This window comes from Nesoenas mayeri (assembly GCF_963082525.1).
Source record: "Nesoenas mayeri genome assembly, chromosome: 7".
NCBI lineage: Eukaryota > Metazoa > Chordata > Aves > Columbiformes > Columbidae > Nesoenas > Nesoenas mayeri.
In genome coordinates, this window is record NC_137551.1 from 23520412 (window position 1) to 23546442 (window position 26031).

Here is a 26031-nt window from a genome sequence, read left to right on the forward strand (position 1 = left end):
TGACTACTGGTGCTTAAATCTTTCATAGGAAACAGATTAAAAGCAACATGGAATCATGGAAATGCTGAACTTATTCTACTTTTAAGATAGTCAGGCTCCTAGGTACAGGAAAGACGACAGCTTTTGAAAGGATTAGTCGCATGGGGTTTTGTTGTTTTTTGCACTTCACTTTTAAAGGTTCAAGTTGAGTCTTTTGACTATCAGACTTGTCCTGCTTCATTCTATAGATGCCTCAAGTTCTATTCCACATGACTGTGATGACTGTAATGATCAAAGGATGCACAACATATGAACAGTGAGGACAGGCACAGGGTTTTTACACCTAATGCATGAAGATCCAGACTACAATGCAGAGTAAGTCTGGTGTCTGTATTTCAAGAAAACTTGGAAGAGTTGAAAAGGGTGAAGACAACAACCACAGAAAATAGCAAATAGTTAAGGAATGAGTCTTCTACTCCAGAACAGCTATCTTTTGAAAAAACATGCAGTGGTTCAGAAGCACTGTTACTAAACAGTTGAGGTATATGAAAACTCATGTACTTCACAGAATATGAGCTCTCACGATCCTGTCTGGCTTGACCTTGGGAATTTATTTTAGATGGCAGCTGTAATCAGACTGGCTGCCAAAATTCCCTCAGCCCATATACACAATTATCTATAACTTGAAAGATATCCTCAGATTTCCAAGTTAAGCTACTGCATTTCTACATAAATACTACTATCTGAGAATTTCAAGATCCATCATCCTACACTTATCACGACCATAATCATACAAACTTAAACCTTCTTATCATCAACATCCCAGTTACATACACAAACACACCTAGGATCCTAATCCCCCTCCTCTCCTGCCCCAAGCTGCACCATATCCATCACAATTCCTTCATCCTCCCAAATCTACACACCCCTCCCACATCAGTCCCCTTTTATTCTGCAGGCTCTCAAATCCACAAGCTCTTCATTTACATCCTACCTCATCTGTCCATACTCCTATCTTTCTCTCTGCTTAAGAAGCCAGTTTGGGATTAAAAGAAAAACTTTTTAAATTGTTGACCCAACATTATCAGCTGTTTTTGCTTACAGAGCTTTTTATGTCAAGAGTTACATTTTATTAGCACATCTAACATTGATATTTTCAGATTAAAAAAAGACAAAACAATTGAACAGCCAGGAAAAACCACACGCTTTAAAGCACATGCTTGGCAGATTCGGGCAGGGGGAAGTTTAGAATTTACAGTTTGTCTTCGACAGTGGTTTTGAAAGAATTCCAGCCTGCTTTGTTTTCTTCTATGTAGATTTCAATGGGGAATATACACCTGCATTCAGAACACTGTACTACTTTCTCCTGTTAAGTATCTACGTTGCATTCTACTTGATTTTGACATAGCCTGTAAACACCACAGGGAAAGTGGTAAGTATCTATCACATATCTCATGTCAAAGGACGTGTGAAGTCACCACATTATTTCTGAAATTTACTGTCCATGTAATAATTATGCTGAAGATGTATTTCAAGACAATAATATATTTGAAAGAAGGGCAGACATGCCTCTACTTACCAGCTCATTAGCTTGATCTATTGTAAATACACTGCAGTTTACCCTGTTTCCAATGTCAATGTGTGCATCAGCGAACAATGAGATGAGTTGTTTACATTCATTCTGCATTCGTGTGAAAGGAACAGCAATTTCATCATAATAGAGATGTTCAGAAAGGACCCCAAGTAAACGAGGTTGCACACAAGTGGCCACGGTTCTACACTCCTAGAACAAGAAAAGAATTTGTATTTCTGCATAATCACAATTCTTTTTGTTCAGTTTGGGCACTAAACAGTGCAATCTAGCTACCAAAATCCAGTTTCCAGAGGGACCGTTAACATTTGTAACCCAGAACGTTAAAGACTTAAAAAAAAAAAAAAAAAATAAAAAATTCAGTCTGCCACTAGAACTGCATTGGTAGCGAACACAGAGAAGACAGTCATGTTAAAAGGAAGCACTGACCTTAGATAACATGTGTCTTGAGAACAGACTTATTTGTAGAAGAAATGTGAACATATTTACTGATTCATAGTTCTGACAGTTGCCTTCAGTTACCAAATAATTTATGCCTCCATTTTCTAACAATCAAGACTTTAGTAAATAGATTATCAACTGAGATTTTTATTTCAAGCTAAGTATCAGATTAGTTGTGGATTAAGATAGTAAGTAAGGTGTATTTTTGCTGCAGAAACGTCCTACCTTTTGCAAGGCTGCCCACTCACAAATTACTAGTGCAACACTAATCCTCTGCAAGGCAGATTTAGAATTCAAGTGGAAAAGCAGTAGCTGAGCTAACGATTCAGCTGGCTTTATTTCTTGAGTAACAGTATTTACACCTGGGTCACACATGCAGCAACAAAGTGCTCCTAGCAACCTGAAAAAGGAGAAAGAACACCCACTTCAGTGTTACAATTGCTCTGCAATTAATGATTCAAAATGAAGATGCCAAAAAAGTCTACTCAGATTGTGGCAAAACCACTATATAACGAGAAAGAAATTGATTTTCAATATTTTTCCAGATTTCCAGTAAACTCACTTTGCTGCCATCATCCGAGCTCGCATGACAACATAATCCCTGGTTGCTGGATCTTCTGCAATGCTGTCTGCCCCAGCAATGTATTCCTGAATCACTTCCTTATTCTGGGTTTGACCTTGACGCAGTTTAGCACCTGCCTTTTCCTGACGAATAAAGTTGGGAGAGGCTGAAACTAAATGTATTTGTAATAGAAAAGACAAATTCATATTCCATAACGTTTCAAATAACCATCATACCCCACAAATGCTGGAAAAAAAGGCAGAACATTTCTTGGATAGCAGACTTCTTAAAGTAGTGAATCATTATAAATCATCTCTCCACTAATAGTATTCCATGGTCCTTTTAAAATGTATTATATGATTCCTTCACTTTTACATTAAAACTAATACCCAACATATAGCTGATGAACTGAGTCCACACAGAACAAAAAGGAAACCTCTTTCAGCATGTTTTCAGAAATAATGCAGCACTTTTAGACTTAAATCAATCTTGCAAACAGATGGCTTTGGTACCATGATGGTTACGGAACCAGGTAAATAAAGATTTGTAAAGTAAAGGATCCATAGAGAATGTGCTGCATGACGGAACTGAGTTCTCATGGATAACCTGAGAAGAACTATTTTGGCCTACAGACATCAGGTTTGTAAGATAGGTTACATTTGGAGTTATAGAAATGCACCACCACTCCCCTCTAACATCTTTAGAACATGTCTTTGTATTGCTGTGCAGCTAATCAACTTCCTCTTTCCCCCAAACAGTGAGGTCACATTTCACTTACTTTTGACCTGGTTTTTACTTCTAGCAACATGTTTAAGTCAATGGGCAAATGAGATGGCTGCATCATTAGGCAGAGCCAGGCTCCCATCCATGGACAAGCAGCTGCAACCACATACTGTACAGATGCCTTGTTTAACAGTTCCAGCCATACCTGGGGAAAGAAACAGTGGAAACAGTGACAAATCTGTATGTGGTCTATGTAAGATCGTACATGTGCTGATACATTGTAGGAACCACCCAATTCTCCTTCACTCTATGCTAAAGCATCACATAAGCTAACTCCAAAATAATTAATATGAACACACTATTCTTTATCTACATAAAAGTGCAGATGATATGAAAGAGCAGGATACACAAACACCATGTATCTATGTCATGTAAATACCTTGTGAATAAGATCCAGAATTTCTTGATTGCTTTCTAAGATACAAAACTGAAATATGTGCCTCAACATGTCTTGCAGAATTGGAGTCAGCCATGTTGAAGAGCTCTGAAACGAGGGTATCATATGATCAAGCAGATTCCAATATGTATCACAGTAGAACACTAATAACTAATTCTTACCTGGTCTTGGGTAGACAGCAGTGTGAATAATGTTTCCAGTGCTGCTTTTCGCACAGAAGATATAGTATGATGCAAGAACGGCCACACACGTGGGACCAAAACTGTGAGTGATTGCTGAATACTAGCACATGAAGGGGAGATGTAGAGGCAGTGACAGGGAAAAACAAACACACAGCTAAGTTAATTTTGTTTATCCTCAATGATAAAGTTTTATCCAAAATAAAGCTTTTTTTCAAAGGTATTATTGCAGATGCTTGGTAATTTTAACTGAAGGATCAAGTTACCACAGTTTAAACATTTAAAATAGTTTGAGTCAGTATCTTTTTTTTGGGGAAAATACTGTTTTCTCTTACTGGTATAAAGAAGTATTCTATTCAAGCATGTCTTTTTACCATGTTGTTTCCCAGATTATATTCTGGGCTTTGTTCAACTAATTAGAAAAAAGTGAGGTTTTGTTCTGAATTTATTATTAGGCATTTGTGAACTTAGAAGTAACTAAAAACGAACTTGGATCTTTTGTGCATGAACTTGCACATCAGCTGATGCAAGTAGAACATGCTGAATTAAAGACGGCATTAGTGACAAAACACCATTCTTAATTTTGGATTTGGGCAAAAATCAGCTTCAGCAGTGATGATCATATAGGATGAGAAAGATAAGATGTGTAAAGCATCTACCTTAAGTATAGATGCTGTGAGTTTACCATGTGTATTATGAAAAATGTTAACATACTGATATGCAATTCCTTTAATTTGACAGAGTCCCAAACAGAGAGGAACTAGGCATGGTCTTCAACCAGTCACAGAGTTACTGGTTGTACTACTGATGTGAATTTTCAAGTCTGTAGCTCTCTCTTCAGAACTGGTCCAATGGTAAAGTTCTACAGGTATACACACATTAACATGCATAGTTTGCTCTCTTGTTTGGAGTTTGTCAACACAGCACAGACAAACCAGAAATTTGTGGGCAGGACCACCATATGAGCAGAGACAATATCCTTTTACTAAAATAACCAAGATGAATGGACAGGGGAAAAAATAAAGTCACATATAAACAATGTCTAGTATCCTTTAAGTCTTTAGTTGCCTTTTACTCATATAATGAGAATAGAAGCACTGTCCTAACCTTCGTTTTACGGAAAAGCAAGAGTAAAATTAAAACACTGATTTAAATCAAGCATCTTCTTGGCACATGACTTGAAAGCAACTTTGATTATTCCAATTTGAAAATAACTGGGTAGTCAAACCTGCAATACTGAAGCAATACTAATTTAAAAATTACCTGCATTTGCGGACCTGAGGATAAGTTAGAAGGGAAGAAAGAAGGATCATGATACTGTTTGTGGAAGCTGTCAAGTCATCCAACTCCAGAAGTGCATCCCACAAGGTATTAAGAATAAAAGGCACCTACACAAATAAGCAGAAGAGACCAAATTAAAAAAAAAAAAAAAAAATCCAGGTGCTGCCTTTAAGTGTTATTTTCTTCACTCAGATCAAAAGTGAACTTTGCAATCAGAGTTGATGGAAAACATTTCAGTAACCTTCTGAGACTGAAGTTGGACCAGGCTTTCCACTACTGGTACCAAAGATGCTGCAGCAACAGCTCGGACATCATCATCCAGATCTTGGAGACCTTCAATTATTGCAGGCAACACTTTAGGCAATAATGTGTTGATCATGTCCTGCCAAAACAACCAAAAGCATTTTTAAAATTAAAAAGCATATAATGCCCCAAAGAACTAAAACATACTCTGAGTGTGTGAATAAACCTGTTTGTTACATAAAACAGAAGCTATGGGTCCAAGACTATGATCTAAACATCATCAGTTACCATTCACGAAGTAAAAGCCAGGTTACAAATTGGAATGAACTGTGAACACAGCTCACTTTTGCTGTAAACAAAGCTCAGTATTTGCAGAACAACACCATAAATAGACTCTTGTAGCACTCAGCTCTGTTAGTCAAAGTATCATCAAAATAAAGCAAGCATAGCCTCTATTTATCATGTTTTGTGCAAGTAACTTATCAAGTTACAACAGTACAACTTTGCTACATATTTGCATATTTCTGAACCCTGGATATAAAAGTAGTCACGTCAATGTACATATGGCTGCAGTGCAAGCAAGCTCACTTTATCATACTGTCCAGCAACACCAACTTTGAGCAGAGTTTTTTTGTTCCAGACCTTCCTGCAATTTGTCATGAGGATTATTACCTGGCGTACTGCCAAAGCGTACTTTATTCCTAGGAGACCACCATGTCTCACTTCCCACTGTTCCTGTGTGAGCAGCTTCAGGAGAACATCCACTGTTTTATGAACTCCAGCCTCATTCATGTGTTTCAATACAACTCCCAAAGTCTGAGCACAAGTCTCACGAACTGGTGCTACCACCTAGGATAAAGTAAATGATAAAACAGATACTTCTGTATGAAATTTTACTTAAAAAGAAAAAAATATGAGTAGAGTCAGATGACCGAAACTGCTATACTAACAAGGTGAAATGTATGTATCAGCTACTTTGTAATACGCATCTCTGAGCAGTTACAACAGGCACATACAGTGAGTGGCACTGCTGCAATATTATCTCCTGCAGAAGCTTGCTGATCTACCTGTGCCCTCAGAGACAACTTACTTCATCTGAAACAAAGTCTCCAAATCTGTCCAGTGCAAACACACAAAGAAGCCTAATAACCAGATCTTCTAGCCACTCCTGATGCTGCTGAATCATCTGTAAAGAGAGAAAAATTGAACACTTGAATATATTCATTCATAAAGGATTTCTGATATGCTTTCTTTAGCTAAAATTTATCTAAAAGATATAACAACACGTTTAAATTAACTTAATATAGTCATCTTGCACAGACAGTCATTCAGATAATATATACTGACTAATGTCAACATGTCCCAGGCAAATGAATTACCATGTTTGAAGAATATTTACAAATAAACTATGAAGCAGTACTTCTCTGCTGTGGGAGGTTCAATGAAAGGAACTTGCTCTTCAGCCATGCCTCTTCCAGATTTAACAAAGCAATTTAGACCAAGCTTGTTCTGAATCTCTGGTCTCTGTTAGAGACCCACTAGATGTGTAACTCAATGTCAGAGCAGAAGCCCCATAAAACCAACTGCTCAGGCATCATCTTTCTCATCTCCACTGTTTGCCTGCTACATCACCACTTCCCTTGAAAACTATCGCTTTAATGAACAAAACTTTCATCATATTATGGATTTCATATTCCCATACCTGTCAAAGAATTATAGCCTGCATACAGCATACACAGCAGCCTTTGAAGTGAGCCTGGAGTACACACACTCTTTCCATAGATAGTTAAGGAACTGTTTAAAGTATCATATTGTAGCACGTGTTATTATTACCCTGCATTCTCCATGGAACAAATACTGCTACATATGGAAGCAAGGATAGCTACCAGCTTTTGCTTTCCCTATATACAAAGTATGCTGAAGTAGCTTGATTTACGGTTGATTTACGGCATATCCTCATTCTTCAACACCCTCTAAACCACAAGCTCTCCCAGCTGCTTTTACAGCAGAGAAATCAGGATGAATCTGAATGAGATTCACTATTAGTCAACAAGTTAATACTCTCAGGATGTTTTTTAAAAGGGTTTTCCTTTTAAATAGACTATTTAAAATACTTTTTGTCATAATAACAAAGCAAGCAAATCCATCAAGTCACTATTTAAGTGCCTAGAATTAGATGGTCTAAGACGCTTCATTAGAGTTACATGATCAGATTGTCAATTTTATTTCAGCATACCCTTACCATGACCTGAAAATAGTATTTTCTAGTATGGAAGCTGGTGTTTAATACCTTTACACACAGTCTACACATTAATGGCTGCTTGTACAGTAGTATGTTTTTTGCATCAGCTTTTTAAAAAGAATGTAAGCATTTCATCAGGGCATACAACGATTTCATCCAGGTTATTTTGAGCAGACAAATCTCATTGTTTATATTGCCCCAGATCAACCACCTTCTGCAAAGCTTAAGTATTTTAAGAAGTCTGCTTTCAAAGCTTCATTTAAGTAACATGTTAAGTCTACATTACTGGAAACTTACCTCTTCTAAAGAGCTATCTCCCATTTTACCACCGCTTTTACCATGAGCTTTAAGTATCTCTCTCAATCCGGTACCTGCACCATGTCGAACCTAGAAAAGTGAAATAAAGAGTCGATTTTTGAATATTTAGGAAAAAATAAAAATCACACTGCATAACTGAAACAACACTTTATTCTTGATAGAGACATTTCAAGTACTGCAGAGTTAGTGGTACTTAAAGATTTGTGGGAAAGGACAGTATTTTATTAGATCAAATCATATACATAATAGTAATCTGTTCAAAGCCAACCTGTTCTTTTCCTAAGTATTTGGCAACTTATGGACAGAAACAATTAAGAATTGCTTCTGCTTTTTAATACAGAAGATATTATTATCATATTCATAGTAATGTAGCCAAAGACAGTTTTCATTTAGTTTTACCTCACTACAAGACACTGGTTTTCAGAGAAAGAGCAACTGGAAGATATTACTGGTTTTCGTAAGCTTGTAAGCTAGAGAAGAGCAAAAATCTTATATTTCTTAAAAACTCCATATTTCCCTACAATCCTCTATATTTCTTAAAAAAAAGTTTGGATCCCCATTGAGTATTTTAGGGTCTGCAAAACAAATTTCTGAGAATTACTGTTCTGCACAGACTAAAAACCTGCCTTGCTTGGCTAAATGTTAACAAGTAAATGAACAACTGACATGGGAAAGCAAATTATAGCCACTTGTATGTTCCCACCAAACATGAACCGTTGAAAACACTAAGAAGAGTTTGGGAAATGTCAGAACACTAGTAGAAAGATGTGCTATAGACACACCTGTTTCTGGTATTTTTGATACATAACTGGACTAGAAACTGGCTAATCAAGAAAAGCCCACTCAATAGATACATAGGAAGTTGCAAAAGTAAAGTTCTGAACCAGGTTTTCATTGAGAGGTCTTCATATAGGTAACAGCAGAACTTACTGGTAGTTGGGTTTTTTTGTTTGTTTTTTAAAGGGCACTTCATATACATGGTTGTTGCTAGCAGAAAGTTATTGTATTTCATCATAGCAACAACTAGAGCTAAGTAGTTGGTGGGTCCTCCCTTAATAAGAATATCTTAGATTAAATGTAAACATACACATCTGCATATTTACAGCTCAGTGGCTACTGGCAAAAGCTATAAGCAAGCCAATAAAAAAACAGCCAGAGAGTGTGGTCTTAAAATCCAAACCGTTCATAACAAACCAATCATTTGCTTATTTGGTCCAAGATTGCTTATGAGATAGTTTCTACAAGCCAAAAGAGGAAGACTTTGCTAGTTAACTTCTAAGCTTCTGCAACATAAACCAGCAAGACAAATGTATGAAGAAAACACCAGAAGCAGGATTCATCTTGTCTGACTTCAGCTGCCTGGAAGCCCAGCAAGCATTCTGAACTAGTCATCCAGGCTACCTCTAGACACTGCAAGAAGATGCCAGAGGGCCATTTTATAAATGCATATTTTGAGGTAGTTTAACCTGCTTCTCATGCAGAACATACTGTAATAATGATTCTGTATTGATCTACTTAATTGTGTGCACCCTATATCAAATGTGCTAACAAAGATATGAGAATGTCTCTGCATTACAGAAAACAAGCGGACTTCAGCTTCAACTGCAAACAGCCTACTTTCAGTTCAGATGCAGTGATGTGCCCACAAATATAATTATCCTTCTCTGGGCTCAAAATTATTGTGCTAGCTGCAAAGATCTCTCTCTGTGTTTCCAAGTTTGAGATCAGTACGGGTAGAGACAACTTGCTATAACTGAAACTGTGCTGCAGATATACCGAAGTATATTACAGTTGGTGTTAACATTTGATCCTTCAAAAAAATCAACTCTCATTAAAAAACTGAAGTTAGCTGACAACTATTTCCTTCTTTAGCTCAAGGAAGAGATACCATTGTCAGCTACATCATATTTTTGCTTTGAAGTTTGTGGAAAAGAGTATAAGGACTGAATAAAAGGGTGGTCAGAAAAGGTTTTGAATCTCAGAAACAAATTGTCTAGGCAAACAAATATAGTAAATACGAAGTACAAAAACCATATAATTCTAAAAAAAGTTAAAAGTTCATTTTTATAAATGAAGAGAACAACTAATGATTTGTAGCCTACCCTGTTACCAAAGGATTGATCCCCTCGCTTTTTCTACTAACTTAGCATTAGACAAACATGCCACCATCATCATCAGACCATACAATACTCCTTAAACTCTTGATGAATCCAATCCTGTTTTAATTGTTTAATCTTTTTGACCACAGATGCATGTGTTTATTTTGCTTGAGTTTCAATACTTCCAGAATTCTTACTTATAATCACTGCTTTCCATCTTTCCTACTCTCCACTTGAGTATATATTACACTTCTTCATTTCCTCTTTAAATGAGTCTTAAAAAACACTTAAGTTCTCCAAAAGCCAGGTTTTTTCAGCTGTGTAATCTGTATTTACAATTGATTTAATTTTTGCTATCTAGCAAAATGGTCTCAAGTCCCACATGTAAAATTTCTATGTTTCTGTAGAAGCCCTTTTTTTTTTTTTTGAATCTATAGCTACACCTAAGATACTGCACACGTCTTACCTCCCAAGAAGGGTTAAAGAGATCATTGCACACCTCTTCACAAAAGCTTTCCAGAGGCCATTCATTTGCCTAAATTTATAAAAATTTAAGTATGAGATTAAAAAGAGATCAGGTGAACACTTCTTATATTGCATACCACTTAGATATGTGAAGATCACAAAGACCTACAATAGCTTAAGTATTTTTCTTTGTTACTAGACAGAAATGAAAAACAAAAAGCACAAAACAACAACAACCAACCTTCTTCCACACTTCAGAAACTTTGCTGATCAGCACCAGATCTTTTAAAAAGCTTAAGAAGATTGTCTGTTAGTAATGTAACCTCTTCTCTACGGTAATTAATTTTGATGTTCTGGAATTCAACCTCCTTTTAACAACCACACTAAGGCAGAATATTAAGCAAAGTTTCTTATCCTCCCCAGTGATTCTTTAAATTTATGAACTCTGCCTTTAAAGAAAGTAATGGGCAAGTCTCAGTTTTAAATTACACTACATAATCACATTTTGTCAGTCAATCCAGTAAAAAACACCACCTTTTTCAAAACACATTCTACATTTTTGAAAACCAGCAGCATATCCACTATCTCAAGATTTCCTGCAATGAAACCAACAGGTTTTTGGAAAGGAGATTATGAGACCAACATCAGTAAGTTCACAACTTCACAAAGCATTTAAAAGTCTAGCAATGAGCAGCTATTCAAGCCTGCAGTTCCCACTAATCTCTCAAATTCATTCTCCAATCGCCATTTTGCAAAGAATTTAATTACTAAGATATGTTTGGTAAAATCTTTTTGTAGATTAGAGTCTACTCAAGATTCTCTACAAATGAGCTTCTATGTACCATTTGCATTCTGGTATAGCATTTCTTACAATTTTGCAGGTTTTCAGTCTATTGAAACAAATGTAAGTTCTTCTAAAACTAAGGTAATTGTTTAAATCTTCAACTACTAAAGACAGAACTTAATTCTAAATTAAGCCTAGTTAAAGTAAGGCAAAGATTAAATGAAGTGTAAATGATCAAATTATTTATGGCTCAGTGTAATCCTACCATTTAAGTGTTTAGCACAGCGTTACAGTTTAATACCCAGGTCTGACACCTGTAATCCACCTACTCAGGTTCATTTGGGTCACAAACTGCTACTAATTGGTTAAACGTGTTTTCTTCCTCCATGCTATACACAGTTTGAAGCTCATTTGCTTCTTTACATATAAAAGTAAGCTGGCAATGGCATTCTTTATTTATCTTAATGCTAAAATGACTAAAGAATTTGGGAGCATAAAGGAGTTTTATTTTACACCATTCTGCTACAAAACCTGAATTATCATTCCAGCTACAGCAGAACAACACATAATACCTCTTCTGGAGCATTTTCTACGAATGTTTTTGAGTCTGTGGCAGGCTGGTTGATGACAACATTTGCAACTTTTCTTCTCTTTTCTTCTGGTTCCCCATCAGTGCTGTCATTGCTGAGAAGGAACAAGTATACGTTTATGAACTGAAACTATCCTTTAGGGGAAGTAATTATGTCTACAAGTGAAGTCTCAGACACAATACAGTGTGGCAAGAATACAAAACACAGAAGTTTAACAGTGAAATATGAAAAATAGATAGGTTTACATGTAAGAAAACTCAGTGAGGAGATGGCAGAACACTGTCCCAAATAGAAAATCCTTCCGAGTCTTTTCCAAGAAAGACAAATTATTAAAGAAAAATCAAGGAAAGATAATTTTGTTTACTGCTTGATATAAACACATTAGGTACAATAATACGTCGCTATCAATCACAGTGGGGAACACAGCATACATGAGAAAGTTACATCTTAAATCTGTAGTTATTGTTTATCTTTTTGAATACCACATTTTCATGTGCTGTTCTCAAGCCATATTTAATAACAGGGATAAATCACAAATTTTAACTGAAGCATCCCATTATTTCAAGATCACTCTAAAGCTTAGTAATTAACAAAGCTCTGCTGGGAATAAGTCTGGCACACAAGTGTTTCACCATCAGCACAACTGGCACACAAAAGATGAAGATGCAAAGACTGTAGGAAGTTTTCCAACAAATAAATCAAACCACAATCCCAGCTTAACTGAAATAAAGGCAAGTATTATACCTCTTCTCATTAGCTTCCACCGCATCTCTGGATCTTTGCTTTGCAAATAGCTTAGCCATTCTTTTGGCTTTATTCTTTTGTCTACTGCTCATACCAGCTCGAAATTCTGAGTCTATTAACTCAGCAGCCTGAAGAGTCTGAAAGAAAAGTCATTCATTGTCAATTCTTCTTACCAGGAAGTTCCTGAAAAATCCTTAAACCCATATTGCTCTCCCAACCATCTTCCCCAACCATCTGTCATTTCAAACTCAGAGCAGCAGTTTGACATCAAACAACACTAACATATAACTATGTGGCATAAAAATTCAGGAAGCCAAAGCAAACCATATTAGATAATCTTTATAATTCAAGTATGATAACTGCAGAAGCACAAATTTGGTGGACTCGGCAGTGTTAGGTTTACAGTTAGACTGGACCACCTTAGAGGTCTTTTCCAACCTAAATGATTCTATGAAATAAAGCAAAACCACTATATTATTCCTTGCAGCCAAACAGCTCAAGGTTTTACCTACAGGTTGTTTGTTTACTAGTGAAACTGAAGAAGGTGAATAGTCCAGATCTTCATCATTGAACAGATCTTCAGTATTCATCCCAATTGCAGCACCCATATCTAAGCCAAGTTTCTTTTGCAACAGTTTCCTTTGCCGTGCTATCCTCTCTTTAGGATCAATTTCACCTTAAAAAAAAGTTTTTTGAAAAGGAAATAAACGTCAAATTTCTAACCTAATGTATTATTAAAGATTTATTCAATGAAATAACAAGTCAAAAGTTACAGAATGAAGTTGTACTCTGATAATAAATCAATACAATATTTTAAACCAAATCACACTGATTCTTAGGAAGCCCTTTTCTGCTGCTGAACCTATACTAATAGTTAATCTGCCATCAATTTTTAAGCAGAAAAACAGCTCTCATGAAATTCATTAAATTACATTTGGTCTACAGAAGTAAAAAAACAAGTTTCCCACAAATTCTTAGGAAAGTGTCCTTGGAAAAGAGTGAATTAACACAGTAATAAAATAAATCCAGCAACTGATTCAAGAGCTAGTGCTTTTTTTATTGAGCACATGCATCCTTGTTGGATCTGTTGATTTTGGCAGGGTTTTTTTTGTTTGGCATTTGGTTTTGTTTTTTTAAAAGAATGGTTTCTTTTCCTCCTAGACTTTATCTTCTGTTAGGAAATACAGACCTAAGAAATAACAACCACCAATAAAAGCCCTCAAATGATATTCAATCCAATATCCTGTATTAAGCTAGGTTGAATGTGAACCCATTTTCTTCAGAAACATTCTTCCTTGTAAAACGCAATAGACTCAGGTGTCACCTTTCCTCCTACCCAAACTAATCCCTGATGGCAATGTAGATTGAAGCATAAACCATGATTCTCTTAGGGTGCTGGAGTCTGTTAACGATTTTATCCTCAAGCTTAACCTATCAAGCAAGGCTCATTTAGGAGGTTAACAGAAGTTACCTCAAGAATGTTGCAAAACTTCAACACTTCAATTACTGAACACCTAGACTTAGGGAGCATCCACATTTACATTAAAAATTAGAATATTTTAGTGGCTACGTAGAATAAACCTTCCATGTAAACCAAAACTTGCAGTGTGTAGGGCTGACTTCACTCTTTTTATATGTGTGATATGGAAGCCAGGCAGGAGATTTTTTTTTTTTTTGGTCAAATATCTGCACATAACCTTTTCAGTAGGTAACAAATATTGGCAGAATTTGGGGATACACACCAGGTTAAGCAGTAATTAGTAGTTAATTCTATCTATATCAATAAGCCTTTCTTTTAAAATTGCATTTAACTGACAAACAAATACATACAACCAATTCCATTCTCTAGAAATTTTTTTTCCTTTCACAAGTTCATCTTAGGAAAAAAGTGTCAAAGACTGCTCATTCCAGAGATTATTCAGCTTGCTTTACATCCATTCACATTGCCTACACACCAGTTGCAGTTGCTTAAGTGTATTTACCATTCTTCTCCTTGCCAATCTTATTTATCCCAGTGTGGGAATAAAACATAGCAGACTTCTATGAACTAAAGTGTCCTATTCCATCTATTTGACTTCTGAACAGTTAGGGTTTCATTAGAAGAGATGAAACTTGTGCAACAGCTTATTAAGCTAGCATATAAGATGGCAAGCAATAAAACAGCAGCAAGGTTTAAGACAGGATACTGCTGAAGCGTCAGCAGCCATGGGTTCCATTCCTTGCTCAGCTGGTGATGATCTGTGTACACTGCAAGTAACAAGTGAATCAGGGCTATGCAGTCAGAGCAGATCCTTATTTATAGCATCATTTCATTTGGTTCAGAAACTGGAAGATGGAGTGGAATTAGAGCAAGAGAGTAAAGGAACAGCAAAAAATATATCTTAGATTAAAATAATTAAATGCCATTACACTGAAATAAACCAACTTTCTCAGCTAAGTTGAAGAAATGTATCAGACAAGTAACTTGAAACAAAAGACATTACGCAAGTGCTGATATTTGACCTTCCAACTTTAACAGTTTTATCACAGTATGTTTCATGCAATGTTTCTATATTTGAAACATTCAAGCTTCTAAATAAGCCACACCCTACTATTTTATTTGGGAACACTGTTCTAATGAAGAACAAGTGGTGGTAATTCCTGTACCTCAAGAGTCTACAGAAGCCTTTAATATTGCTTTTTCACTCTCTCTTTCAGGTTTCCACTCTCCTCTTCCCCCCTGTACACATACTAATTCTAAGAGGAAAAAAAACCAAACAATCTGCACCCTCTTAAACTGATTAACTTGAGAAAGATAATACAAACCAGTTATGTTGGGGAATATTTTCTTCCATTATTTCCTAGCATCCTGAGAAACCATGGATGACTAGACTCATAATATTGCTACAACAAACTTTTTCAAATCAGTAAGTTTTCTTGTCTGCAAGTAAGATATAAAGATATACCTGATTTATCATCTTGGACTTCAAATTCTGCACCAGCAGATCCAAGAAGAGATGCACCATGTTTTAACAACCGACATATATCAAATCTGTCAAAACGTAACCGATCTGTTGAAGGTGAATCTTCCATAGGACTTTCTGAGCCTTGTTCTGGAGAGGACAGAAAAAAGTTAGCGTTGGAGTCCTCCGGGGACCAGCACTGCAACCAATTCTATCAGTCCTTAACAACAAGAAGGAGATTTCACTACGCACTCTTCTCTGAGCTCTTTTGGGTAACTGAAAGTCACAATGGCACTAAGGAATCCAAAAATTACTCTCAGAACAGACTAATGGCTAAAGAGGCAGATAAGGTTCAAAATTAACAACCTAAACCATGCCTACACAACACTGAACTCAGAACTGGCAGTTAAAGACCTCGGAGGCACTTCTGACACTTCTCTATATTCACCAGCTTACTGGACAGTGACAGCCAGAACAGCCAACTAAGTACTGGGCATCATCAAGGACACTGAAAACACGGCAAAGTGTATCATTTTGCCACTGTGCATTCTAGAGATGTGGGTACACTGTGTGCAATTCTGTGCATCTCAAGAAGAACACAAGTAAGAAAAATCACAGAGAAGGACAAAGTTATCTAAAACACAAGGCAGCTGTCTTGTGAGGAAAAACTAAGAGACAGCAACTCCTCAATCTGGATAGAAGAAAGTTGTTGCAGAAGAACAAATATGATGGCTTACAAAAATCATACAGGCAGTAGATACGGCAAACACAGAACTTGCTTGTCAAATTCTATAGCAACAGAACCAGAAGGCATTAAATGAAACAACTACGAGATCACCTCAAAACAGGTGTGTTTTGTTGGTGGTGTTTTGCTTTCCTTTTTTAGAACAGTTAATTTCTGGAACTTGCACCACGTAAGGTTGTGAACACACAGTGCCAACAAGTTTAGCCAAAAGCACTGAAAACAGGTCCATAAGTTGGCAATAAAAGCAACTCTTACATCCCTAAGATGACAATTTCAGATGCAAACTGAGTACAAACAGAATAAATTTCAGCAAGCTGTCATTTCACCTCCCTTAGAAAGGTGCTTTGAGCAAGGTAACAGAAAAGAAAAAGTGCCTGCAAAATATGACAAAGTTGATCCGTTAACATTTTCTCTATATTACTAGTTATTATTCTTTTTATTTATGAAAGTAGCGCTTTATGAAGGGTACAGAGCAGAAGACCAGGAATCTTAGAAGAAACAAAGATCAGGCACATCATTGTAATTTAATATGACCATCTAAAGTCAAAGAGGTTTACTACAGTCCATGCATATCAAAAAGTCTATGCTCATTAAAAAAACCCACAAAAACAAAAAAAAAAAAACAAACCAGAATGACATAGTAGCCTTGAAAAGTCTCATGTCACAGTCAGTTTGCATCAGATAAAACAACAAATTCTACATAATTCATTTAAAAAGTACCTTGTTTTGATCTTGGAGTTGGATTCCACTCAGGTACATTTTTCACTATTGCTTCAACAGCCTGTCCAGCTGCAATACGAGTATCCCAATTCGTACTTCTTAAATACACTAAGACCTTTAAGGAGAGATTAATAAATAAATACTCGCTTAAAATGTACTTTCAGAAAATCCATCAGCTATTTTGCTCTACTAAAATACACTTTTAAGGCTATGGATTAAGACAACAGTCAAAACAACAAAAACAAAGGACAAGAAAACAAACCAAAGAAATGTGAGCAGCCTTCTCTATATTGCTCACCGCTTAGCAGAACTCTTGCCATAGCCAGACATTAAGAATTCATTAGATATATTTAGTCCCATCAGTCAAACTCAGCCTTGATTTCCTCCAGGTACTGAACAAGGCTTGAGACTTCTGTTTTTTTGCTTTCTAAAAGGAAGTGTTCAGAAGAGATCAACAGACCTTAAAACTGCAAAGTCATTTAATCCAAGAAGAGGGACAATATGGGTCACTCAAAGCAACATGCTCTTCCTAAGTAATTTGCAACTATGTCTCAAATCTGGAAAAACTATTTCTTTCTCTGAAAGTGGTTTGATATTCATGATTCCTTGGCCACTCTGATACCATCTATTGTGGTGAGGCCACCTGTTCATAAGAGCAGAACTGAGGTCTCACAGCCATGTCCAGCTGTCAGATACAGACTATTTTGCTGCTTTTACTGGACTTGGCCAGATTGAAATCTCAAACTAACAAAAATCTCGTTCCATTTTGCAGCCCTTTTAAAGACAAGCAGGCTCCTTTATTTTTAATGCTGTATCAGACCAGTAACAATCTTTAAAGGTGGGAGGAGAAAATTTTATAAGGCAGTAGAGCTTTTCTTTATAAAAGCAAATCTGAATTTACAGCAAAAATTGACTAGCAATACTAAATGCAAAGTGAAACCTGACTTATGTACACAATGCAGAGGCTGTGAAAACAGCAGGCTTAACAGAAGTAGTCTCTTATTTTCAAAGAACACAAGACTACTATGCTTTTTCTTCTTCATCCCACAGAACCCACAAAGCTTTAAACCAGTTTTATTCTCATCATTGAAGTACTGAAAGCAAGCTCAATTAAAACAAACAAACAAACAACTTACTTTAGATAAGAGATTATTCAGTTCATGAGGATGCAGTTTCACTACTTCTCCGAGTTGCTGTGCAGCTGCTTTTCTTGTTACTGGTGTTGTACCGGTGTCCAGTAAAATAAAGAGACGATCAAGCCTAAATATGATTGACAAAACCAAAAAAAATTTATGGTATTCATAGTTCAGCTGTGCATTTCTATTAATATTCTCCCACATTTTTCACTTTATTGAAAGCAAACAGAATAAATGTTTGGCAGTTGACAGGGTGACAAACTTACTTTTTTTCTAACAGTAAGCATAGTTGTTCTAAAAGCACATTTAATTTGATAAGCAAAAAAGGAAACTGTAAAAACAGTTTAAAAAAAATCTGTGGTTACAAGAAAAAAAATCAAATTCTTCCCTTTGTTCTGTGATAGAGCATTTTCAATCTTGAAAAATAAATACTACTAAGTTGCAAGTGATTTTCAAATTCTGAAGCAAAGGGCTTAACTCCTCATATTGCATATTATAATTTCTTTTGAACACATAGCATGTGATATATAATATCAAACTGCTTTCTCAGGGTACCACAAATGTTTACTTTCCATATATTTTTCCCCCTAACTACCTGGAATATGTAAGACCAAACCTGTTGTTGTATTTACAGCTTTGAAATAATCCAACACCTCTGGCCTTCCCATGAAACACAATAATTTAAAAGAACAGATCTGTTTTCACAGTAACTGTATTTACTAAAAGATACCTTGTACATCTATTTTCAGAACAGCTAGCTTACTCCTCCTTCAGAGCTACTGAATGAGAAAGTCATCACATAAAAACACACATAAAAATATACTTTTCCTATATAATCAAATCTATGATGGAAGTAACAAATGTTCATTACTCCACTATAAGTGGGACAGTTAGAACTCTTTTTACAGGGTGCCTAGTTTATCAGTTAGTTATTCAGCAGTATGAGACTCCTATGGAATGCAAACCCAGAATTTGTTCATGTAATACAATCAGAATTTTTTTTTCTACCCTTAATCATAAATATACTCCTCCAAACACTGCAACAATATGAAGCTGAAATTTACAGAGCAGGGAAGCTCACCCAGATCTGCCAAACGAAACAAGGACACACATACGCTGAACAGCTCCCCTTCTCGTGAACATGTACCGTGACCCAATACAGGAAAAGGACAAATGTTTTGCCTGTTATCATTAACTACATTTCTTCAAAACTGGCATTACCATTAGTTTCAATCATAAAAAAAACCAAACAAACAAAACCAAACAAACAAAAAAACCCAAACAACAAAAAAAACCTCCACACACCACTCTTTCCAATATCACTGGATTCTGTATTTGCTTTGACATACTTAAACTGCACTTACTCCTGACAATAGCTTATAATGTGACACAACACATTAGCAATAATAGTGCTACAGAGCCAAAGTAGTAATGCCACAGAAACACAGTTCCAAAACCCCAAATGCTTTAACTGGAGATACTAAATATCCACTAGATAAAAATCAATCAATCAAACAAAAAAAACCTAACTGAAAGTATTTCAAATCAGCCTAGTATTTCAGACACACTTCTGATATTTGCCAGCTTTGAAATAATTATCTTCCTACTAGTAAAACAGGCAAGCTCATTTCAATTTCTGTAGATGAAACTGGAGTTTCAAATTGCAATGATTTAGTGTTTCGTAAATATCTAAACTAGCCCTTTTGTGTGACTTGACCATCAAGTGTGAAAGCAACAGCTTTATAGATAGAGCTTTTCCAAATCACTGATAGTGGACTAGTCAGGAGAAACATACTAGGTACTTATTTACCTTAGTACATTTAACAGTGATAATCCAACCTGATTTGCGGCACTCAGTATTATTCAGTATTAAATATCCTAGTGTACAGTGCAACCACATCTTGCACTAACATGCTGCTTCTCTTACTGTTAAACTCACTCCTTTCAGTCTTCAACTCGCTGGTAAACAAAGTTCACCAGTTAGCAGCACCCACTCCTTTAACTATCGAAGTCAAGCAGAATGTGCAATTAGACCACTGCCTCAGCTAGAACTCTTCAAGTGTAAAAACAGGAGGGAACCACTATGATGGCCCTCAAAAAAACCCCCAAGTTTAATTCCAATTATTGGTTACAATACTAGATATTCACTCCTAAAACCCACAACTTTTTGAAGCTGTATTACCTACAAAATACAGTTGTTTGTTGGGTTTTTTAACCTGCAGTATGCTTGGTTTGTAACTAGTGATTTTAAACTGTAATATGTTTAATTTACACACAAACGCAAAATGAAAACAAAAAACCTTCCTGTTGTTTCACATCACTAAATGATAATCCTTCTGTCACCTTCCAGTCCCGAGCCAACTACATTCCAATGACAAGACAACCATGCACCACCTCTATGTGAACTTGTGCTATACGAGCTCATTACAAAGCACTAACCTGTTCAAAGAGGTGGATACTTTTTTCCTCGCACTTCAGAAATTTGAGATTTTTCTAATTGCTGCTGAAGTGTATCAACAAGATAGAACTTGCAGTGGCAATTCAAAATTCTTATGAACAGCATTACATTCAAATCACTTTTTCTTCTAAGAAATACCACACGAGCTTTTACACTGACACAGAGCTCATTAGAAATGTTTCTGACACAAAGACATCAATTCAGGTGCTAAAAACTAGGCATCTAGTAGCATTTGAGATGCTTCAGAATGAGTCATGCACATGGGGTCAGCCGACATGACACAGAATGCAGGAGCCCCTTGTCATTCTGAAGCAGCCAGGACATATTATACCATCTCAACCGGCACCAGACATCTAGATTAGGCAAGTGAATCCTCGCCACATAAATATTCCAAGTCATCAAACACAGAGCATTTCATTAAAGCACACTAGCTTTGAAAAGACTAAAGCTTGAAATCTTACTTTCAGACTAGAACCACCTGAGAAATACTAAAGAATAATCAGTAGGTCTGTGATCAGGATATCAACTGTAACAGCCATCCCAAATTGGACCAGACTCTTCCACCACTAGACTACAACAGTTTTATCTAACAACCCCTAAAATTAAAAAAAAGTAATTAATTTTTAGAGAAAGATTGCAGGCAAGAAGAATTCTAACAGTACAAAACTTCATTTACATTGCTATTTGTCAGAATAGCAAGGTTGGCTGTCATAAGGGGGAACATCATCTCTCTAATCAACTCTGTTATACAGAATGATTATGCACGCAGGCTTAGTTCAGTTAACTAAAGGCAGTTTTGTGAATAAAAGTACACAGAAACTATTACTGACCCTCGGCCATTAAACATAATAAGCCCTTTGCTCTTCTGGTGCACTATCACAGCAAAGAAAACATTTTTGAAATTACAAAGGACAAACAGGAGAGCAAGTACCTTCAAAAGAGCCAGTACAACTAACTCAGTGGCACCCTGCAAGGTAACATGATGATACCCTGTTCTACTCACTGTCTTCTGATAAATTTTGCATATTCAGCATTAAGGCCAGATTGGATGAGTCTCTGAGCAACCCTATCTAGTTGAAGATGTCCCAGGCCATGGCAGAGGGGTTGGACTACATGATCTTTAACTCAAACCATTCTGTGATTTTATGCTTGAGGAACAGCTCCAAAAGCTGGGGCAGTAGGACACACACTGTGTTGGGTCCCTCCCTGGAGTCAGAAACCAAACCCTGCACAAGTTTTATGGTTCTAAACCAAGTCAGACATGACTGTATCCAGGCAGAGCAGGCAAATGTTGCAACAAATGACCCGTTCTGTTCTTCATGCTCATCTTGAGTTCTTTGGTGCCTAAAGATATGTCTCCAAAGAGGAGGCTGATCTCCATTTGAAGGGGCAGTTACAATGTTCGAAGTGAACCTTATGGCACTCCTGTGGAAACTGGATGATGTGGATTTAAAAGCCATTCAGCATTAGAAAACTAGTAGTGGGATAGTTAATGACCAGGACAAGATACAGAAATCATCAACAGTATCTCTAAAATGTTTCCAAAAGAAGATGTATGCAGCTGAATTGTATAAAGATCTTGATCATCCCAGCATAAGTGTTCTGACTGGACTCGGTCCTGGATAGGACTTCAGATGGGGAAACTTTCAATTTGTTTATTTCAATGAGTTGAGGTTTAAAAGGGACAGTGAGCTGATCCTGGCTGCCACTGAAGTGATCTGTTTGGACTCTGCATCTCTGTGTGCACCAGTATATTTAACAGGCCAGGGAGTAGTACCTGACAGGAAAGGCCAACTGGTACAGAACAGCTCATAACTATCCTAGTGTATCCTCCAACTCATTAGAATTGTGTGACTGTACAGGAAAACCCCCTTAGTGGTGTAGTCCCTGGAATGCTCTAATGTCAGACTGTGTCTAGAGCTCTTTGGAAGACTACCTGCTGACACCCATCAAAAAGCAAGGGAATTAGGAATCTACACTGTAAGTCATATTTGAACACCCAGTAGCTTCCTCCCAAGCACTATTTCTGAGTACAGAAATCTCCCAGACACCTAGAAAACATCACTAAAGAATATAGTCTGACAGGGGTTCACATTCACTCTTAAATTCAACCTAATTTTTAATAGAGATGCCTTTGTTTTCCTTGTTGACCTGATAATCCTTCGTTCAGTGTGGTGGTTCATCATTTGGTGATATCCCAGCTTGGTAAGCTTCACAGTTCAAAAAAGCTCAAGCCCTGACTAAATCACATATAAACTGTTAAATAATCAATAAAACAACCTTCCAATATATAATCAGCGACCTAATTTAGAACAAAGAAGTATGATGATACACAAAGAATGATCGTGATTTTACTTCTCATAGGTGGGAGACCGTGAAGTAAATAGTTATGAAGGTGGGGCTGTGGACAACAGAAATTTTGTTTCCTACAAAGCAGTGGAAGGGATATCTGGAATAAAACAAGAGCTCCATCACCACACTGGTCACAGTATTACATACTGCATATGGAAGTCAACCAAATGCTACAATTAGTATAATTAAATCCATTTGGAATGTATAGCTCATATATTATATGATCTGTAGCACTAGGGTGTACAAGTTTTATTTGTGAACTACTACATATGTATCTGCATCCAAGAAGGCAGCCCAAACACATATGATCAATTACATAACTGTGAGAAAGAATAGGAAATTAAAATAGCTGTAAAGACTAATAATATAAGAAGTGTTTCAACAAGTGATCTAGGGAACTCCTCAATAAGAATTCCAGTTCAAGCTGCTGGTGTAGGTTAGAAGTCTTATCAGAGTGCAATCCTGAGTTTCAATTTCCATTTCAGTCTGTTGGGTGTCTGAGAAATTTCACAGCTCTATCTTATTTGTGTGGCAGTGAACATGCTACTTCTGCTTCCCATGAGGGTGTGCACACTCCCTCCTACAAACAGCAACAGGGAGAGCAGTCCACTGTTCTGCTCTTCCAGTTCATCTCCATCAATAAGAGAAGAGTTACAATATTTTGCCTCCTTTTGAGTCAGGACTTCTCTAATCACATTGGTTAGAGCATTCACCTATTCCAACAGTACAAGCATATGCCTTTGCATAGTAGGGAAAACATACTTCTTGTTCAGTTTAACTCTCGCTTTTCATGCAAGAGCAGCCATGAAGAAATAGCTTCCAAGCAAGCTAGAAGCTGAACTCTTTCTTTACAACGTTTGTTACTCCAAAAGAACAATTTCTAAAAGGTACACAGGGCCCATAGAAGATTTTTGGACAATGCTGGTATCTGTAAGAACTTCATATTCCCAAGGATGCAGTATTACACTGGAAATGTTACATAAATAATGACGCCAGTCAGTGCAGCCATTTATTCTTGGGAAATCACAGCCCTCCACCCCAAAAGCCAAGAGTAACACATGAGGCCCACTTATTTTCCAGGAGCTTTACTATCATAGCCTTCTGACATTATTTAATTTTAAAATAAAAACCACATTCAGTTATACACAAGTCCAAGTACATGAAAACACTGAGAGCTTTAGCGACTAGTATTAAACTTAGATGGCCCAAATAAAGAATGGCTTGGAAGAACAGCAAGTTGTTATGCTTTCCCATATTTGCTTAAGGAAGTATCTTGAAAAAACCCTGAAGAGGATGTCTTTAAGTTATTTCAGGGTGAACTTAAAGATATACCTATTCAATTAAAAGTATTTATTATTAATGCATCTTGCCAGCCTCATGCATTTAATCACATTTTAAAAGCAATTTGTTTTCCTTCATACTGTGAAGGCCTCCAAAACCAGGCAAAAGCCATTAACAGCTTGGTGTTGGAATAATGATCATGTGGTGCCTTTGAACACATTAGAGAAACTGGAAAAAAGTTATTAGATATTGAAAGAGACTATCAACACTGTAATCTACTGAAACTCAATCACCCTGAGTACTCTGTGAGCATTGCCATTTCCCATAAATTGGCAGTATTGCTTTTTCATCAAGTGTCTCAAGAGATCACTAGCAAGCCATTGCATTTATTCACTTGGATCATATACTTTGTAGGAATTAAGCTGAAGCAAAACTTGTCACTTCCTTTTTTTCTTCTCAGTTCCACTATCAAGAATAAATTAATTTAATTAACTATGCAACCATTGTACTACTTCATACATACTTTTAAGACCAGAGACAGGAGATAGAGCCTACCAAATTAGCTTGCACATTCACAGAAAGAACATCAACCTTCCCACCCACCTACGCATACTTCTGGAGGATGGCATTCATTAGTTAAGTCTTTTCAGCATAACACTATGAAAGAGATGAGCACATACAAAGCAACTGTTCTGCAACACCTTTTGGTATGAGGTATCTACTGTATATAGAAAACAGGTCTTCCATCTGTGTAACAGCAGAATCTGGTAAAATATATGCGTACATATAATGCAGGATAAAATATCAGAATCTCTTTCATCAACAGAATGTATTCTTCCTGAACAGACTAGGGGTTTGAGAAAGGTTTTCAATCAGCCAAACAGCAGAAACTGAACTTTACTGGGAAAATGACCACTTGATAATTTACTGGTTTGGAATGTAAAAATACCCTTCCCCCAACCTCCAAAAATGGCTAATTTTAAAAATATTGTTCCAATACAGAACTAATCCTAATGAAGTTTTTTTGTTAATATCAGTGTCTGGTGTGAAGTCAAAGACTACGGTTCTTGGAGAAAGATTAATTTGAATCAACTTCTCCCTCACCCTCCACACTTGTACAGTTAGAATCATTCAATAATGAAGTATTATGGTGGTCCTTCAAAAATATAAAATGTAATAGTAACTACCTGGAGGAAAAGTACAGATCTCTACAATTAAACATAGCTGGTACAGAAGCTGGAACAACTACACCCTTTACACAAATATAGTTATGTGGTATATAAGTGTACAAAGCAATTATTTTTTAAATGTCTGAAAATAAAGGACCTTAGAAGTTCAACATTCTGAAGTAAAGGGTGAATACAATTTCTTTTATTTACAAAAGCAATACTGACATGATATCATCAGTGTTCCTATGGTCCAGCAGCCAAAAGATTCATTTATCAAGAGCTGCTGTGTAAGTTCAAAGGGATAGTGACAGGTTTTGCTGTAGCTATTAAAAAAACCATACGCAAGGCCAAATTTACACAGTATCTGCTGTGGAGTTAGCCAGGAATAACCAAGGCATTACAGCACTCCAAAATGTACAATTTACATGTGGAATTGAAACAATTCTATACCAACTCATTTGTATTGCAGAACCTTCATTAGAGTTTTATAACTTATGTTGAACTTGTGTAACATTTTGTTCCTAAAACTC

General features: G+C 36.5%; 1 protein-coding gene across 2 annotated transcripts in view; it reads right to left on the reverse strand.

The window, feature by feature from the left end:
* Positions 1–26031, reverse strand: part of BTAF1 (B-TFIID TATA-box binding protein associated factor 1) — a 46166-nt gene that overhangs the window by 18347 nt on the left and 1788 nt on the right. For both annotated transcript variants that reach the window (XM_080347919.1, XM_080347920.1), the window contains exons 2-19: positions 18242–18365; positions 17106–17220; positions 15644–15790; positions 13211–13374; positions 12699–12835; positions 11937–12048; positions 10582–10650; positions 7996–8085; positions 6547–6642; positions 6129–6305; positions 5455–5595; positions 5196–5320; positions 3915–4035; positions 3736–3840; positions 3352–3501; positions 2574–2716; positions 2237–2411; positions 1559–1762 (exon numbers count right to left, since the gene is read on the reverse strand). In XM_080347919.1, coding sequence (XP_080204045.1) covers positions 1559–1762; positions 2237–2411; positions 2574–2716; positions 3352–3501; positions 3736–3840; positions 3915–4035; positions 5196–5320; positions 5455–5595; positions 6129–6305; positions 6547–6642; positions 7996–8085; positions 10582–10650; positions 11937–12048; positions 12699–12835; positions 13211–13374; positions 15644–15790; positions 17106–17220; positions 18242–18365 — 2395 coding nt within the window. The remainder of the gene's footprint in view (positions 1–1558; positions 1763–2236; positions 2412–2573; positions 2717–3351; positions 3502–3735; positions 3841–3914; positions 4036–5195; positions 5321–5454; positions 5596–6128; positions 6306–6546; positions 6643–7995; positions 8086–10581; positions 10651–11936; positions 12049–12698; positions 12836–13210; positions 13375–15643; positions 15791–17105; positions 17221–18241; positions 18366–26031) is intronic.